The sequence below is a fragment of the Epargyreus clarus genome, unplaced genomic scaffold (genome assembly GCF_041222505.1).
Source record: "Epargyreus clarus isolate Ecla_fem2 unplaced genomic scaffold, WU_Ecla_fem_2.2 ptg000010l, whole genome shotgun sequence".
NCBI classification, from domain to species: Eukaryota; Metazoa; Arthropoda; class Insecta; order Lepidoptera; family Hesperiidae; genus Epargyreus; species Epargyreus clarus.
In genome coordinates, this window is record NW_027332218.1 from 13,179,854 (window position 1) to 13,199,378 (window position 19,525).

A 19,525-nucleotide genomic window follows, 5' to 3' on the forward strand; every position below is an offset into this window, starting at 1 on the left:
AATTTAATAAAATCTAGAACGAAAAAAGAGGTTACGCGAACGTTATGCCTGTATGAAACTTTTAATACATAAAAAACCGCTACAACTTTGCCTTACTTACTTAAAATAAAGGCTTACTTACTTTATCAGTTCAATTATATTTTAAAGTCCTGTAATAACTGATGAATGAAACATGCGTTAAAGTAATAATTGTTAAGGTATCATCTAGATAAGCGTCGTAGATCAATACAACATTTAAAATAGCCTCATTCTTATCTTACAAGACAAGATATAAGAACAATCAAACAAAACTAAGCTAAGCGCTAAACAAACTACATTTCAGCCAATCGTATCGTGAAGCGGTTATTATTCGTTCGCAGGACTGTTCCCTTCGTTTTTATCATTATTGTCATTTCATTTTCCTCCCCCCAGCCTCCCAGTGATCCCGGGGGAGAGGACGCTTCATCAAAACATTTATGCGATAAAATATAGCGCTGAATGCTTTTTGTTTCGATCCCCGTCACCATTGTCTCCGTTTGTAAAAGCTAATTGTGAACAAATTGAATGGATATTGAGATGATAAAACGTTGTGGTAAGTTATGGTTATTTAGGAATACTATGTGTGTAAGAAAATATTACACATATGTAGGTAATATCACACAAGATGTAATTCGTACTTATGATATGTAATACGTTTTGTGAATGTGTAAAATCATATCAAAGAAACCCCTTAGCGTGTTAGACTTTTAGACTTACAGTGACGAATTATGCTGTAACCTTAGTTTTTTTGTTTAATTCAAATAAAATAGTACATCGAAAAGTAGATAAAGAAACTTATTACAATTAAACGAAGTATAATAAAAGTAGTAAAGGAATAAAAATAAATAGTAATATCTATTCTTCATTTTTAAATGAAATCATAATAAAACTAACTAAACAAATTTAATCGTTTTGACAAAGCTCTAAGTTACCGATTCGTAATTAACTACCTACCCCTTAGTTGACATTGAGACCTTATACATAATTATTCAAATCCTTTACGAATTAAGTTAACCTAACAATAAAATTAAGTAATAAAAAGAATTATATAAATAGCCACCGAAAAGCGACATTTGAATAAATAACCCCTAAAATTAACCCGTATAGCCTTGTTTCAACCCTTCGCGAATTGATTTATATATACAAAAATAAATATTAATACAACCACAATTCAATTCAACGGGGTTAATGGTATACTGCATTAATATTAATGTAACTTTTACGCCGAGGTAGTTTGTTTACGGCGATAGGTACTGTGTATTGTTTTCGGGAGAGTTACGACTGTCTTATGTTTATTCCCTATCCCGTATTACAACGTGCAATAGTTTATATGAATAATAGCATAAATAAATAATGTTTACAAGTACAATGTTGGTTTAAATTCAGGAATGGTTTTCAGAAATAAACGCTGTAACAAATGTAAAGCTGTGTGGAAATAACCGACTTGATATTTTCATGGTTATAAAATTTCAAAATCTATCCACCATAGGGAAAAACGTTAAGTTATGATCTGAGTTCCATGATCACTGGTGACCATGTTAATTATTATCTTATCCTTAATTTAAACGAATACTGACTGTTTTCAATAAGCAATCTATCCCAATTTGCCTAACAAAGATTGAAATTTGAAAATTTAACGTGCAAAAAATGTGTATATTTTGATTTTTGATAGGGAAAACATTACATGGAATAAATATTATTAATGATATACGTTAATAAAATAGAAGTATCTACGTGTAGTTATAAATAACAAAGAATGTTCCACAATTATGTTTATTATGATTTTATCGACTAAAAAAGCTTTAAATATTTTCCAACTTATTTTTCTACTTATTCTACCAATGTGCGGATGTATTAAGCAATATTATCCACAAAAAATCTTATCAAAATGTAGACATAAGTGGCATATTAGTATTTTAGACGAAAACAGACAGCTGTCAACAGAAATCTTTGCAAAAATGCCGAATAATCTTTCGTTTTATCAGACCACACTTAACTTAAACTTGCAAACGAAAACATCTCGGCATCTCGACGTACGCGAGAAAAACTCAGCTTCGTAACAAGTATCATGTAGTACCTACCTTTCCATTTAAAAATAGAGAAAGGAAAACTTCTCGCGGCACAAATAGCCGTGTACCGAATATTCTGTGCAAGTGGAACGCTTCGCGAACCAAATACTGCGTCCATTCCGCGCTCTATAAACCGACGTACAACATACAACATCGATTTGTCTGAACCACGAACCCCAAGTGCACAAATTTAAACCTTACCACCCACAAATACAGCGCTTTTTAACAAAACTCACCCAAAAGATCTGTTGATTACGTGTACCGTATTCCAAATGTATAAGGCTTGTATTCGCAACGGCTGTAACAAGTCGAGTGTTTTACTAAGTAAACTATACATGTAGGCTTTAGTATCCCGGTGTCTATTAGGATTTGCTGCGCGTGCGGTAATGGATGGCGTTATTTACGAAACTGCTAACTATTGTATTTGTGGACCGTGTTAAACGGACTGTCCTGCGTTGAGCACCAGTTTTGCAGCGAACAAAAGTACATTAAAGCTTTCATGTAATTTATATGTATTAATAGAATAGTAAGTTTTAATGATCCGAAATATCGATATTAACCTCATAGCTCTACAAGAGCTCATAGACCTGAAAATTAAGGTGAAAAGAAGGTGAAGCGTGGTTCGACTGGTGGCGCCAATGCTACACCTATTCCTGCCTAATCACAACAGTATTAAGCCTTGCTGTGTATTTGCCTAATGGGTATGGTTAGAAAGATACTAAAACGAGGTATAATAACTTAGTTGTCAGGGGTAACAACGCACGTGTAACCGACTTCAGATAGGTCTCTAATACTACATATATCGGGTAATTAATTATTATAGATGTCCATGGACGGTACCTACCACTGAACGTCAGGTAGATTGTACTTTTGTTAAGTATATAAATAACATATGTGTTCTAAGACTCATAAGCAGTTATTTACTAGTTTTACTCTACATATTTATTTATCATTGAATTAGTATCATATGGTATCATAATTATGGTATCATATCGATTTTATAAATCGATAATAATTTAATATAACTATCGTAACGTAACGCTCAAGCGTAACGATTTCCGTTACAAGAATCGTTTCACCAATAGTTTTCCCTATAACGCGCCCATAAGTATAACCCCAAAAGCCATAGATATCATAGAGGTCTATATACAAAACTAAAAGTGTCTTTGTGTCCGTATGTAGTTTTTGTCTGGCGAGTTCTCGCGCCATATTGCATCTGGGAGCGCGTCATGCATTATGCAGCCAGTTAATATTATTCCGCGCCCACAATTGAAAAACTCTTCCCGTTTTGTGTTATAAATTATGAACTATATGTTTTAATGTAAGGTTTAAAAAATACGAAATATGTAAAAGTATATAGATATTGTTATTCTACTGAGAGTAATGTTTTTCGAGCATATCTCATTCTTAAGCATGCCCTACAACCCAAATGACTTAACAGATTTTAACATAAGAGGTGTCATTGAATTAGTCTAAATAGTATGAGAAACCAAAGGCTACAGTTTTAAACAGCCTGATTTTAATTTTATAATAATTACTAGTTAATAGATTTGTATAATGGTGTTGGCTATCAAAACCTTGGTAAATATTCTGTAAAAATTAAGCCGTTTTTTTGTCACTGTCATACTGTTGGTTATAAAGTACACATGATGACTATTTTCTTTATTCATATACATCTACATACAAAACCCAAAAATCTTTTTTATTTATATGTAGGTAGGTACATTGACCTTACAAATACAGTAGACAAAGCATAAAACCCTAACAGCCAATCGAGTGTATCTCAACGAACTCCTAAAACATTACAATACATTAGACCGTTAGTAGGCAATAACAATTACACTCACAATTATACGTCTCGGAATCTGCGCCGCAACCCTTCATCCCTCGGGATAGGGTAACCACGCGTCGCCGGGATTTGGGAATTTACGGGAATTGCCGGATTCAATCTCTGTCTACGCTTAATGCGTGGCCCTATGCAGTTTCGCATATCAATGAAGGGATCAATTGTGATTTATAGGAAATCTTTTTATGCCTCTTCCCAAACTTTATGCATTTTCATTATTTATGTTTCGACCATAATATTCCATTATTTTTATAACGTAACGGGCGTACGTAGTTAAGTGTATTGTGAAATGTACATTTAAATGTAACAACATGAAACATGACAAACAAACATTATAAGTTTTATCTTATAAGTAATTAAAGAGTTATTTAAGAACAGTAGAATTGTTACAAATAAACTTATGTTTTATGCATTACTTTACCTTTTTTGCTCATCATTAAAACGGTTTTAGAATTTCAGCGAATAACATGTTTGCGTATATATATATATATATATATATATATATATAATGTTCTCATTATAATATTTAAATTTTTACACTTATCTTAATTGAATAGCAATAAATACATATTATAAAATTAATAAATTGTAAACATTTTCGTTAATTCACTTTGTTAGTTATTATTTCTGATTATCTAACGACACAGGGACATTCGTTTGTTCATTTTTTAGCATATAATGAATATAAATATATTAAAATATAAATGTCCCTCGTCAACCTAGTTGATGGTGACTCTACCCGCCCGCCCTACGCTAGGGGACTAACGACGAGCGAACCGGAAGGCGCGCGCTAACGTGCCTACATGTTAAGGCTGCGGAGGGAAAAATGGCTCGTTATGTACTTGTGTATAACGTTGAGACAAGTATTGATCGGATTCCCTTTACTAATGTTATGAAGTCTAACAGTAAAAATATTATAATCGTTGTTTTGTTCTTAATTTTATGGAGCCTAAAAAGGTATTTGTTTTTCTTTACATATGTAACAAATTTATAAACTATGTATTTATATTTTTAAAAATAATAATATTATTTATATTTAATTACTAGTTCTACTATTCTGTGTTTATATCTTCTATTACTATTTCTATGTACCTATGTACTAAGAAACATAAGAATAAATATAAAAGTTTCCTTATTAATTTATTGCACATTATAATTTTGTCTTACGAATTCAAACAAAATAAAATGTACATGTATAAATGTCTGCTTACGCACCAAAATATTTATGTCTACATTTCGTAGAATCATTGACCCTACGAAATATAGGCACAAAAATCAAGAAGTCAAACTCCATATTTAAACTTCAAACATACGAAATAAACTAGGAGTGTAGTCACACGGGTGTCATTAACCAAAACTTATTTAAATAAACCGAATTGCGAAACACATGACGTACCATCGTTGCATTACTCAGAACTTTGTGTGACAACAGTACCCCAGTTCCCCGAAACCCAAAAGTATACTTGAGGAAACCGCGCAGCAATTAAAACTGTACGATATGACTGTACAAAACTTGGTTTCACTGAGAGTGGAGAGAATAGGTGAATAACCAAAGAGGCTCTGAATTAATTACTATGCCTATTTTCGTAGGGTTATGTTATTAGTTCTAAGACTTTCATTGCGTTCATATTACATATACATTCTAGTGTATTAGACAATAAATAAGTAGACAAAAACAGTAAAAAGTGGACTGAAAGGTAATGTGTTTCGAAGGTAAGTATTTCTCATTCTGTGGCACGCTCTGCAACTCAAGGGGCTCGATTAAATACTACTAATGTATTAAATATCATACATTAGTAGTAACTCTTATAACTAGACATAATTATTATTTCCATTCCATAGGTATTTTGTTAGATAGGTACCACTCTGCACATATTATATATTCTAGCTGAAAAAGTATGCTCATAACATATTATTACTCTGTTTATTCCAATATAACTTTATTTCACAACTGTATCCGGCCGAGATTTTAGGAACCGCAACCCTTCAGAGGGTGGGGAGGATTGTATAAATTTATTATTATATATTTAGCGTGGTGGAGATTTTGTATGCATGCCCTAAAGCAAATACGCAACATATATATTATCACATTAAATACAATAACATTATATCACTTATGACTTCATTATTTGAAAATTCAACGGTGGCATGTCTCAACTTCTTTCAAATATGGCCGCGTTACCGCTTATTTAATGACTACTGCCACCAATAATCATCCGTAATCAACCCCAGATAAGACTATATTCCTATCTGAAGTTCGCCACAGGTGGATTTCCCTGGCCCCTGATGAATAAGCTGTAACACCTCGGACAAGTATGTCAAAGCGGAATACAGCAGTGCTAACACGTTATAAGGCAGAAATAAATCTAAACCCTAATATTTTAACCATAACTATTGATTTAACGTTAATATCGACTATTTCTACAGATAACAAGGCAATGAAAGCGGTACAAGTGTTCGCACATATGATTTATATGTCGTAGCGCGTTTAATCACGGCGCGTACAATATCTTCATCAGAGCATCTGTCGCGAGCCCACTGTTAAGCGCCCTTCATATTGTCACGATATATAAAATCATAATATTATTTTCATGCTATAAAAACACATTTTTGCATTATATCGACCTTATGCTTTTTTTGTTGTTAAGAACAATCACAAGTTTTGTAACTAATCATGACGAAAAGAAACATAAAAGTAACAAGTCATTTTAAAAAGGCATATTAGGTTTTTAAATCTAATTGAAGTTTATATAACAACTTTAAAAAATGAATTTAAATGAACGAAAAAAGAAAATTTACACATTTTACAATTATATTAACATGGATTATTAATTCTAATATATAATTAATTAAATTACACAATTTTCTGATTATAATTATTTCCGTTAATGACTACACTTTAAAAATATATTCGTTATTTTAATGCTAGAAACGCTGTTCCTACCATTCAAATTTCACTGAACCTATTATTCGAGTACAATTCAATTGTTCATAAATATAGTGTGAAAGGGTTAACACGACACGAACAAACCTTTTAACTATAACTGCCTACCAAAGGTCATTTGACAATTTCTGTATACTAGAAATTGTCACAATCAACTTTGGTAAGCAAAAATTTGGATGGATTAAACATTAATAACGAACGTTATGTTATCTAAAAGGGTTAGCACAGTATGAACGTGCCTTAACCCGTTATCTTAGCAGCAGGTGTCGCCGGTGTCGCACTCGACTGCGTATCTTTATTGTTGTCGCTAATATTGCGTGTTCTATGACTGTTGCTCAGGCATGTGCCATGAATGTTGATGTTGACAGCTAATCTATGGTAAACTTGCAAATCAAACTTTTTACCTAAATGTAGGTTCAACATGGTTTGAAACTTAAAACATAAGACTATAAGACTGTAGTGCACCTATAGTGCAAGATATGCTAAAAATAAGCAATTTCAATTATACAACTCTTTGTAAACTAAAATTGTAAAATCTAGTGAGATCGTAATCGTATAGAAAGACATTTAGCCTACGCGCTATCATTGCCTCGATAGACACATAATAATATGTATTATGTACACAAACCTAATATGTAAATGGAAACAGTTTTTGCTCCTCGACCGTCACTTTAATATGTCAGTTTTTGCGTGGCGCCGAAGTTTGCGGGATCTAATGAATCTGTCGTTAGCCAAGTGTATTGGTGATTGTTAAATGGTGCACTAATACTGGTAAAGTCGTATTTTGTCTGTGTTTACCACATGTGTTGTGGATGTTTATGGTTTAGATTAGATATGGTTAGAGATATTACATTTTGAAGAGTACTAAAAAAACGATGTTTCTAGTAAGTGTAGCCAGCGGAGGATTTTTAAACGTTTACTTATGTTCTAAAGAATTTAATAAAGCGGTTATAAACTAGAAATAAATGTACGAGTAAATATGTTCTCTAATAATTGAATTAAACCTAAATCTCCCATACAAAGTAAACATCAAATTTATCATCCATATAATTAAATAACCTTGTTATATACTAAGGTCTTTTTATCACTACAGCCCCAGATTTTTGTTGAAAGCAGTTCGTAATTTTAATAAATAACTGGGACCACATTACCTGTTATACTGTTATAATAGGCAGGTAATATAATTTTTCATAGAAGATACCTTATTAGATAAAGTTCTTTTATTCAAAATTCATATATACCTCCCTACGTATCTTTAAAATCGTGAATCTATATAATATGCACCAACCCCTAAGCCTCCCATTAAACGCGATAAGGTTGCAGCAGTAATTCATTAAAATATTTATCGGCGGACACTCCGACACCCCATCGTCCCCGTCGTGTTCAACATTAAACACTTTAAGTTGTACAAATTATAACAATACTGATTAAGATATTACTTTTCGATAAAAGTGTATTTTCATTCATTACACAGTATTACATTACAGTTTTCCTGTTTGTGTTATTAAATTTAGCAACTTTTTCTAATCGGCGTTTGTTTATTCTGTAATGCATATATAAAAGTGGATAATAAGTACTTTGTAAAACACATATAACTTTATCAAGTATGTAAAATCACATATCACGAAAAATCAAGCACGTAAGTGATATTCTTTTCTGTTAGTTATCTATGATTACGAACTATCGCTGCTCTATTAATTTTACTTTTGTGCTATTTACCTATCCTGATGCAAGAAGTTATTGCTGCACCACCAATTAATGAATTAAGAATATTCAGCGTCATATCAAAATCTAATTTTAATCAGATGATGAAGAATACTAAACTTGAAAGACATTGAACATACAATGTGGAAGGTGAAATTATTGAATTGAAGTCTTTAACTAAAATATTTTAATGGAATTAATTGGACATTACACGTGTAATTATTATCATTAATTTAAGTGATTGTTTATTTTTCTTTAGCAATAGGTACCTACAAGTCCATCAAAATATAGAGCAATAAAGGAAAAATTCAAGCGATATACACAGTCATACAGCGAGAACGACGTTACGCCACATCGCACAACAATATAATAACCGTCACCTCATTTCGAAAAACAAAGATGGAGTCGTAGGGTTGCGGTGAGGGGGAGCGGGGGTGAAAATGTGCGGTGCGGCCCTCGACGGTATTATGTTATTCTTAATTTAATTTCATTAGGCTTGGCGAGATTGTACTCGGGCTTTATGTCGGCCGAAGTATAATTGCGAGTATAGCGCCATCGTGCGGTAATTGCCGGAAGATTGTGGCTGAGATTTTTAATGCGCCCGCTCGGAATTGAATTTTTGTGTCACTAAATTCTATGGGATATTTGAATTTCAATTACTTCAGGGACATTTCGGATGTAATGAAATTTCATGTTATTATAATTACTTAAATAATTCTTCTAATTTCAGTGTCGTATCCTTGTAGGTAAAGTGAAGTCATTTTTAATATCATCATTCATTAAAAAAATATATATACTTTATCATACCGAACTTAACACCTAAAATCACACCTTTGGCAATCACTAGACTTCCTCATTTAATAAAAGGATTCAAACATCAAACCCATTATTTACTAATTAAAAGATCATGCAAAAGTTACAACCGCAAATAAAAAGCTCAAACAGAAATGAACCAGCGGGCGTTTTTCTGAATTGCTGCAGATAAAATTGGGCACATATTGAATAACGCCACCCGGTTCAAAAACTGCATTCGGAAACTTCAATTTTAATCCCGCCGACATATGCCGTCCGGACTGCTGTCATATGGGGGTGGGGGTGGCGGTCGGGGGTCGATGGTAATTAAAAAAATGTGTCCACTTCATTCGTGCGGCGACCGCACCGCCCTCACTAATTAATAATTTCAGGGGTTAGGCGCCGGGGACGTTTCAATATCTGTGTAACTTCAATTGGAACAAAATGTGCCTTTAGTCATATTATATACACTGGACGGACTTAATTTAAAATGTAAATAGACAATTTACATACATATTGCCTCAACTAAAGAGTGTGCGATTAAAATATAAATAAACTATGTGGCTTATAGAATAAGCAAAAACGTTTGTGCTTAAAGCAATAGAACGAAAACCTTAATAAGGATTTTAAATATCCATAATCTATAAATATTTAATAACAGTTGCACTGCATTTCTTTATTTTAGTAACATTTACGTCTAATAAGCGATCTATCAACGATTTATAAATATGATAGAAGCCTTTGTGGTTCACCTCCGGCGGCACCACCGCCACATCAATTTCTGACTGTTAACAGTAGTGTGAAGCGCTACTGTGTTCTGGTTTGAAGGGTGTGGTAAGGGAGACATACTTTCCGAGGCGTTCCAGCTTAGTCCTCAGTCTCCTTCTGTGGACTCATAATTATTTCAGGCGGCATCTACTTTCTTGCTTAGAAATACAAGAACTGTTTCACGCTAGAAATAGGTGTAGTACCTTCCTGGTCGAATTATGCTAATTCTACCACCATTTTATTAACACCTTTATATTTGACTAGCTGACCCGACAAACTTTGTACCGCCTTAAAACCTATTTATCAAATATATTTCATATAAAACATAGCCTATGTTACTCGTGGATAGTGTTGCTTTCGAATGGTGAAAGAATTTTTAAAATCGGTCCAGTAGTTTTTGAGCCTATTCATTACAATCAAACAAACAAAGTTTTCCTCTTTATAATATTAGTATAGAAAACTGTTGCAAGTATACCTATGCGGCAGTATAGCTATACTTCTTATCATCAGACTACCCGTTTTTACTCCCATTATATAAAAATAACTTCAGAATAGGTACTTATATCGTTTGTAAGTCCAAGTGCCATTAATTGGCACGGCGTTTGTTGTATAATCACATAATGTTAGGTCCGAGGGTGTCATTAACCGGCCGGATAATTGGGGTTCCGCACACGTGTGTAGCAAAACCTGCGTCGTATTGCTGCGTCTTTTACTTATATGTCAAAATTTTGTAAATCCATTTTACTATTTTTCTACTTTTCATAGGTATTTATTACATAGGTATTTTTCTACTAACGCAGTAAATAATTATAGTTTAAAAACTAATAACCACGCTAAAATGACACAAGGAAAATCGTTAATCCTGATTCCTGACGATCCTGTTGAGAAGAATGGGATAAAATTATTAAAATCGTATATTGTCATCGGTTCTTGATAATTTTTCAAAATTTTAAATTAATCGGGCCGTTCAAAGTGGGTAAAAATCGAGTTCAAAGATTCCGTTACAACATACATACATACATACATAGATACAACCCAAGCTAATAAAAGCGTGGTAAAAACGAGCATGCAATCCATCTCGTCCTCAAAACTTCCGCCCTGGGTCACCTACAATCAACCTCAGACAACCATTTTTACGCCTGTAGACTAAGTGTAACGCATCGCATAAGTATCCCTTAAAACTAGAACACAACAGCGCTTGACGTGCTCTAACGGCAAACATCGTAAAAATCCTTTAGAATTCTTCTTAAACGTTCGTTCGTTATGACGGCAAAGGCTTGATAATCATATTTATCTTAGTACTAGGAAATCATAATGTTTATACAATCGAATCACACATTTATCTATACAAATTTATCTAGCATACCTAATTATTGGAATATTGTGTGTAATATATTACGCGATTAGACTAGAATAGTCCAGGCAATTACTAGTGATGTGGTGATGCGTGCATCGGGTGAGCTAATAATCGTTACACAAGGCACTTCGCCGTAACCCGTGAGAAGATACTGCTGTGTTCAGCATGGATCAGTTATCTCAACTGATATTATATTGATGCTATAACAATATAAATCAATGTGAATGCATGTATTAACTTCGAAACCATGAGTAGGTTTAATAGCATGATTTGTTTTATAAATAGTTCAGTGATTTAAACATATTTTGAGATGGTAGAACTCTTGATAAGGTCTCATTAGGTCCATTATGCCGCGTCTGAACACTGGCCAAACCTCGAGAATCGTTGCAAATTGAAACGTGTGGATAGAAACTTTAACTTGGTTTGCAAGCGCTTGTAACTGACCCAATGGAATGTCGGTTTTTTCGCAAATTAAAGGGAATTTGCCGCAAGCGCTTGAGACGCATGAACAAGTTTGTGTGTTTCTAGCGTTTTGCAGTTTACGGCAAGTCCCAATTGTGTGGATGCAGTATTATTATACAATAAAATCGTAATATTGCAATGTAATCATACAGATATTTCAACAAAATTTGGCATAATTATTAATAATAATTATTAATAATTATGCCAAATTTTGTTTGGCCTAGAACGCAGAGTAGATCGTTTTAGAATAGTCCAGGCAATTACTGATGATGCGTGCATCGGGTGAGCTAATAATCGTTAAACAAGGCACTCCGCCGTAACCCGGGACAAGATACTGCTGTGTTCAGCATGGAATGGCATGGATCAGTTATCTCAATATTAATATTATAACACTCTCATTCGATTAGTTAGCATATACTCGTATTAAGTTTGTAATGCATGAGTAGGCTTTATAACAAAATGTGTTTGTGAGTATAGTGTATACAAAAATGTGTGCGAAATGTAAAATAAAATTTCTTCTGGGGTATTCCCTGAGTATTATGATATGAGTTTCTTCATGAAAGGTCCAAAAAGAACATTAGCATTACATGCATGCATTAGCGACTCCTCTGGTCAAATCAAATCAAATCAAATCTTTATTTGTAAATATAGGTCTTACAGGTGTTCACATGGTTATATGAAGTGCGCTATATTTGACCCTTTTGGGTATACAAATGTCATAATTAATAAATCCTATTAGAAATATAAAAAAGAAAAAAATTGTCATTATCATTATTTACATGCATAATTATTACTAGTCTGGTGTTGCAAATGTTCATAGGCGACGGTGACAGCTTTCCACCTGGTTCCGTCCGACTTATGGTTAGGTATATTTATAGTTCTATCTTATTTTCTTTATTTATTTATTTGATTACAGCACATTTCATCTTTAATTGTAACTTTTAACAGTGGCATGAAGAAAAGTGTAAAGGTTAAGCAATTAAAATGAAATATTTTTTGTTTCCTATTACTGACCTATGAAAAACAAGAAAGGTACTTTTAAGAATCTTTACCTATATTGTATTAAAACCTATAAATGATTAATGCATTGTGCTAATTATTAATAGATACTTGATATTACGCAATATAAACTCAGCAAAGCATTACTGAGTCACGCTACTATACGAGTATATAACACGGCCAGTGCAAATTAATCCGTCAATCTTGACAAGATTAAGTCCTGGTTATTATCATTAAATAGTAATTATTAATCTCTGTGTGAAGAATTCATACTTTTGTAATTAAAACTATTTTTAACTAGTTTGTTTTTTCTATACCTTGTATCTTATTTACTACTGGAATAGTATTTTCTCTTCACGGGCAGATTAGAGCATCATAGGATCGTGATTTGATAAGGTACTATGACTCAAACAGTAGGTATATAATACTGCATACGTTTTGCTCATATTCATTGCCCTAGTCTTAAGACAGATATCATCAACCCACTGCTGGGAACGGGCAAATAAGTTTCACACGATATTTTCATTTACCCACCGTTAAAGCAAGTGAAAATTAATTTCTAAACTATCCGATAACGTAAATTTTAAACTCAATTTACCACGAGATCCTAGTAGACCTCCAAATTACCGATACAACCTAATACAACTTCATAACGTACCCATAATCCGTAACGAGATAGTGTGGAGTTAACATTATTCGCCATATTCGAGCATGGATCACGTTATCTCAACTGATATTATTACGGCTAATATAACAGTATCTGGCAATAAGCTTTGCAATGATCCGCGTATCTACTGATATTGTTATGGTGTAATGAAATTAATCATACGGGTTAACGATGCGTGAACGTGGAGTTTTAGATAGTCAATGTTTTTACAGTTAACGTCAATCCATTATTGTCCCACTGAGCATGTCCTAAAATGAGAGGAGCTTAGACCAGAACGCCAGATCTGACCAAATGCGAAGGTGGTAGAACTCTTTTGTGGTTCGACTCCGGTGGCACCACCGCCACACCTATTTCTACCTCATAACAGCAGTGTTAGGCACTGCTGTGTTCTGTTTTGATGGGTGTGGTAAGGGAGACATACTTTTCCAAGGGTTCCAGCGTAGTCCTCAGGGGTAGCGGTGCATCTGTGGCCGACCTCAGGGAGGAATATCTAATCCTATCTGGGGTTGATTACAAATGTCTATGGGCGGCAGTAGCCACTTACCATCAGGTGAACTACATGCTTGTCTGCTACTCCTATATTACAAAAAAATGCGAATTACTTGACTTCACACACCTTTGAGAACTATTTTAAAGATTCTATGGAGATAATATCAGTAGATAGGTATATATGTCGTCAAAGTATTCACCTTCACCATTTAAGCCAGGAATTAATTTATTTCTAATACGCACGTATCTTTGAAAAATCAAACGTGGGTGCCTGTATTTTTAAAGCTAAAACCCGATTAAGGTGTTTTTAAACCACTACGCTATCACAGCTTATTTTAACAGTATTTCAAAACAAAAATTTCACAATGATATTGTACTTTTACATTTTTCTTGCGCTTATTGAGTTTATTTTTAACTGATTAGTCGATTACTTATATATATTTTTAAGGTTCCAAACCGGTAACCAATGAGTAAAAACTTTGGGTACGGAACGGAACACTATTACTAAGACTTTGCTGTCTGTCCGTTTGTCCGTCTGTCCGTCTGTCACAGGGCTATATCTCCGGAACCATAATAGATACACACATGAAATTTTTACAGAGGATGCATAACGGCGCCGTCTATGGGCCGCTATAACAACAAATACTAAAAATAAAATAAAGTTGAACATTAAAGGGGGTCTACAATAAACCGGTATTTTCGGCATTTTTCGATCTAACTGTTAAATAGGCGGATAGGATAATAAGTACTAGGCGGATGAAAATTTTACAATCCGTTTTATATTAAATGTGACTCGTGCTTGGCGATTTATTTATATTTTTTGTGCTTAGCGTGTCTAATTGATCTTAGAAATAGAGACAACTAGGTACGGCATTGGGTACAAATTTCCTAATCCAAAATAATTCGGAAATATTAATTAATTATTAAAAAAATCGTGGAAATAATTCACATAATATTTATGTGTGTACCGTGTACATATAAGCTCATGTGTATTAACGCCAATATTGATACGTTTGCACGTCAACTCATATAGATTAGTTATCTAAAAAGATAAAATAAGATTAAAGTGTCAGTCAATAAGCTATGATTAGCATTCTTTAAAACTGATTAATTAAGAAAAAAATAAATTTATAAACTAATAATGTTACACTTTAAATGATAACCATATTATAACGGAGGTTATATATCTATATAAGAATAAGATAAATACACTTGTTTTAAAAAAATATATAAATATTTTATTTAGCGTATATATGAACTTTAAAATTTTAACTGTCTGTCCGCTTGTCCGGGCTGTCTGTCTGTGATTTAAGAAACAACTGAATTTATCAGCATTATACGTTGATTTTATCAGAAATAAATACCTATGTTATTCTTGAGGTCGCAGTGCTGAGAGCTTAAATGGTTTGATTAAGTACCGCATAATGATGTCATATTATGTAGGTAGGTACTGAGAGACACTAACACGAGTTAATATAACTTGTTCTTCAAGAGTAGCAACACGTAGATGATCTTAAGCAGATTAAATTATATTTCGTTAAATATATTGGACCGTGATTTACAGAAAAAATAGTAGCACACATTTATTAAGTTAAAATAATTGTATGCCAGTATTTTTAAGGTGGTAGAACCCTTTGTGTTTCGACTCCAACGGCACCACCGCCACTCCTGTTTCTGTATAATAACAGCAGCAATATTCATAAACTAGAAAATACATAACTCTCCGTAGAACGGTAATACAATCGACTTAAACCTAAAAGTATCTCTAACATAAAAAACCCAAAATTGATTAAACAGTGACAAATGATAATAAATTCCTATAACAATCTCAAAAAGCATGGCGGACGCGCTCAAACGGATCGTGGCGTTGTTCATCGATTGTAATTACTTGCTATCTGTGGAGAGCTGGCAGATTACACGCATTACCGCGTCTGCTATCAACTAATATAGCGCAGCGATACCAAATATTAATTAATAACCATATTACGATGGATAGCGAGTTAATTCGGTTACAGTCCATGTGACACAAGGTTTTGTTTTGTCATAAAGATAGGGTTTAGTAACTAGAGAATGTGATAAAAGCAAATCTCGACGGTTAAAAAATGTAGTTTCTGTCTCTTCCACAATGTAGACGAAAGATTCAAAGAAAAAAAATCCAAAGATCTCATCTTTTAAAATCCGTCATGACGTTTGAGCCGCAGGGTATCTATACCAAAGAATGAGACATACATTTTATCTCTTTAAATTGTATAACATTTACCATCAAGTTATTTGCAAATGATATTTTACCTATTTTAATGACATCGTAATATTTAACTCATTTCTAATGAACAATGGTTAATCTGCATGTTAAGGACTCTACCAAAACATAAGTAATTATGTATGTACTAGTATACAAAAACCAGCGATCGTTTTAAAAATGTTTTCTACAATGAAACACCACAATAATTTCTACACCTAAAAAAGTTGTTACATCCTTGATATTTCCTATATTTAATGACTATTATTTATCTTATTAATCTAAATAAATTATCTATTTATCTTCATAGCGGGAATTAGCTGCTGACGGCAATTTCCGTTAAAAAGATACCTACATACCTAATAGTAATCCGAGTACCTACATTATAATGAAACTTATTTATTTTTCATTTAGTTGAATCTTTTTAAAACGATTTAATTTTAAGCTTCCGTAAAGATCTTAATGTCGACTCTTTAAATATCTTAAACGATTTCAAAAATTGTGAAAAATTCAAAAATTCTATAATGATTTTTTGAAGTTCACACCGTACAAAAATGTTAACATTCCTTGTCATTTTACTGACTTGGATGTAGCATATCAATTCCTTGTTTATTTAAAGTCATTTGTAAATGTAATGTTAACAATGTAGTTGCAATAAATTCCCGGTGATGATGACGCGGTGTGGGCGGCCGTCGGTCGCGCGCCGCCGGCCCGCGATCAGTACGGTTTGGCACGTGCCACACTATCCATCTTGTTGCTAATTTGTTATTTATCTTGGTGTTATACTGTTTTAACTACAACGAGATATGTATTTAAAAAGTTAAATAAATAAAGCATGAAATAAACGTTACAAATTAGGTGATTTTAAATGACCTATTGGGTCGCCCGAGTAAGGTTTCATAAAGATATTTATTGGTTATTTTTAAGTAAGTGTTATATAATAGCTTATCATATTTTATGTAATGTTCCTTTCCTCAAAAAAATATTTGTAAATTCTATATCTTATAGCAAGAAATAAATTCAACTTGTTATGTCAGCATTTCGAGGTCGATTTATTTCAAAGAAATTTGCCATGAATTAAGCTGAATTATAATCATTCAAATACGGAAATCAAACATTACAACATAATGTCCACATATTATTTTCGCATTTTAAGTGTTATTGTTAATGGGCCGTTAGTACAGACATGTAGAGTCAAAAATATTTGAAATATATAGTTATTTATAATAAGTAAATCTATATACATAACGTAATATGTACCTACCATTATTATCTTATAAGTGTGAAAACCACCGTGCTGGCTCAGTGCGGTTTTAAAGTATTTGTAGAAAATTTAAAAATAATTCTCAGGAATGCAGGATCCTTTATGTTCATGTTCCCCTTCACCTTTTAAACTAGTAATAACCATTAAACTTAGTATTTTTTTCTCAAAAAAAGTACAAAAATAAATATATGCAGCTAATTAAGACTTTTAAAATTAAGTTTTTTTAAATCATAAAATGTCAAATCAACGGAAAGCCGTTAACACACATTTGTCAGCTGTCTTCAGTTACTCAACGATAATAAATTACATTTGCAATTAGTATTTTTTTAAAAACACAGAAAATATTTTTATTACCACTGCCTTACAATCTTCCGTTAAAATCAAAATTTTAGATACTTAATTATAATTAATCGCAATACTTTAATCCTAAAGCTATTAAACCGTTAGGTATATACATTCCAAAGCCATAATATATTCAATCTCTACTACTTATTTATAAGAATTATTCAAACGGAGATTTATTAACACTTGATCTAATTTAAATTAATTTTATCATGGAATATCTAATTAATCCCTATAATAAAGTCGATACATATATCTCTATTAACGTACGAATAAGTCTCTCAATCGCTAATTAATTTCAAAATTCAAATTGGCGGCTTATAGTCGGATTATATAAATCAATAATATCTCACAATACTGTCAGTCAATTCAAAATCAAATAAATATAGATTAAAGACTATTTGAAATAAATTAAATCACACACACCAATGTATTCATTAAGCGTGTAATTCGTATATTCATAAGTCCTTCTTAACGTCATTGTGGCACAGATTATATATTAACATCCATATTTAATATGTATTTAAAGCAATTTAATTTAATTAGAATCTAACGCACCCGTTGAAATCTTTTACACGCGCGTAGTATAGTGTTCTACGTAGACTCTACCAACGTACAAAAAAGTCTGATATGGCAAACAAATTGAAATTACTCACTGGATTGTAGCCGGTCTCTCCACGCCATGGGATTTGAGACTAGTCCTTGGAAGCCAGGCCAGTACAGTGGCTTGTGCTGCAGGTAGTGGGCCATGCCGGCCGCCGCTGCCGCCAGCGACAGCCTCGGAGTCAGGAGCCCGGCCCCAACATTCGTTCCCACTGCTGGCCTCGAGAGTATGTGGTCTATCCCATGAGGATTCGGCGCCGGAGGAGGCGCCTCTGCCAACGAGCTTAAAGCTGCTAACGGAGCTCCAAAGCCTCCGTCGAGAGCACCCCTCGAGAGGGGCGAGGAACCGCGAAGCTCAGACATGGTTACAGTTCACTTACACACTTAAAGCGTCCAGATAACTTTAAAACATCGTCCCTTCAAAACCTAATAGAGCGCTTATTACAATCTTTAGTTCGAAATAACCAACAAGTACGACCAAAGAATTAAAGCATTGTCCGTTTTGTTACACTATCATCGCAGTCGATATACAGACGAGAGATGCGTCCGTCACGCGACCGCCCGCGCCCGCGACCCGACACCAAATGAAAAGCTCCGTAAAGCCCGGCGCAAACAAAAAAACGTGAATAGAGAACGCCCAGTCAATCTAAACCTTATATCGGAGACGCCGCCCCTTCGACGCTGCCTGCTCCGATATACGCTCCTCTCGCTCGCGTTTCTATGCAAAAGAAAAGGAGAGACGATACGTGGTGTTAACACGAGAGCGTAGATTTAACGAATCGCTATTTAATGGCGTTTCTTGTCTCTTTATAATTAAGTCGGTGCAGTTTTTGCGGTGCGGCCCCCCTCGGCCCGCGTGCACTGTCCATTGTATGTGGAATAATAAGGGCCGAAGTGTATGGAGCAGTTTATTTTACGACGCTTCGCTCAAAGCACCGGAAGGATCTCGGCTATTTGTCACT

The 19,525-nt window shown here is 33.7% G+C and overlaps 1 protein-coding gene across 1 annotated transcript in view; it reads right to left on the reverse strand.

Annotated features, from left to right (window-relative positions):
• The window catches only part of HGTX (HGTX homeodomain transcription factor), a 67,495-nt gene extending 48,369 nt beyond the window's left edge, over positions 1-19,126 (reverse strand). Inside the window, exon 1 of the mRNA XM_073077515.1 lies at positions 18,617-19,126. Coding sequence (XP_072933616.1) covers positions 18,617-18,926 — 310 coding nt within the window. The 5' untranslated portion in view covers positions 18,927-19,126. The remainder of the gene's footprint in view (positions 1-18,616) is intronic.
• Between the last annotated feature and the right edge of the window lie 399 nt (positions 19,127-19,525).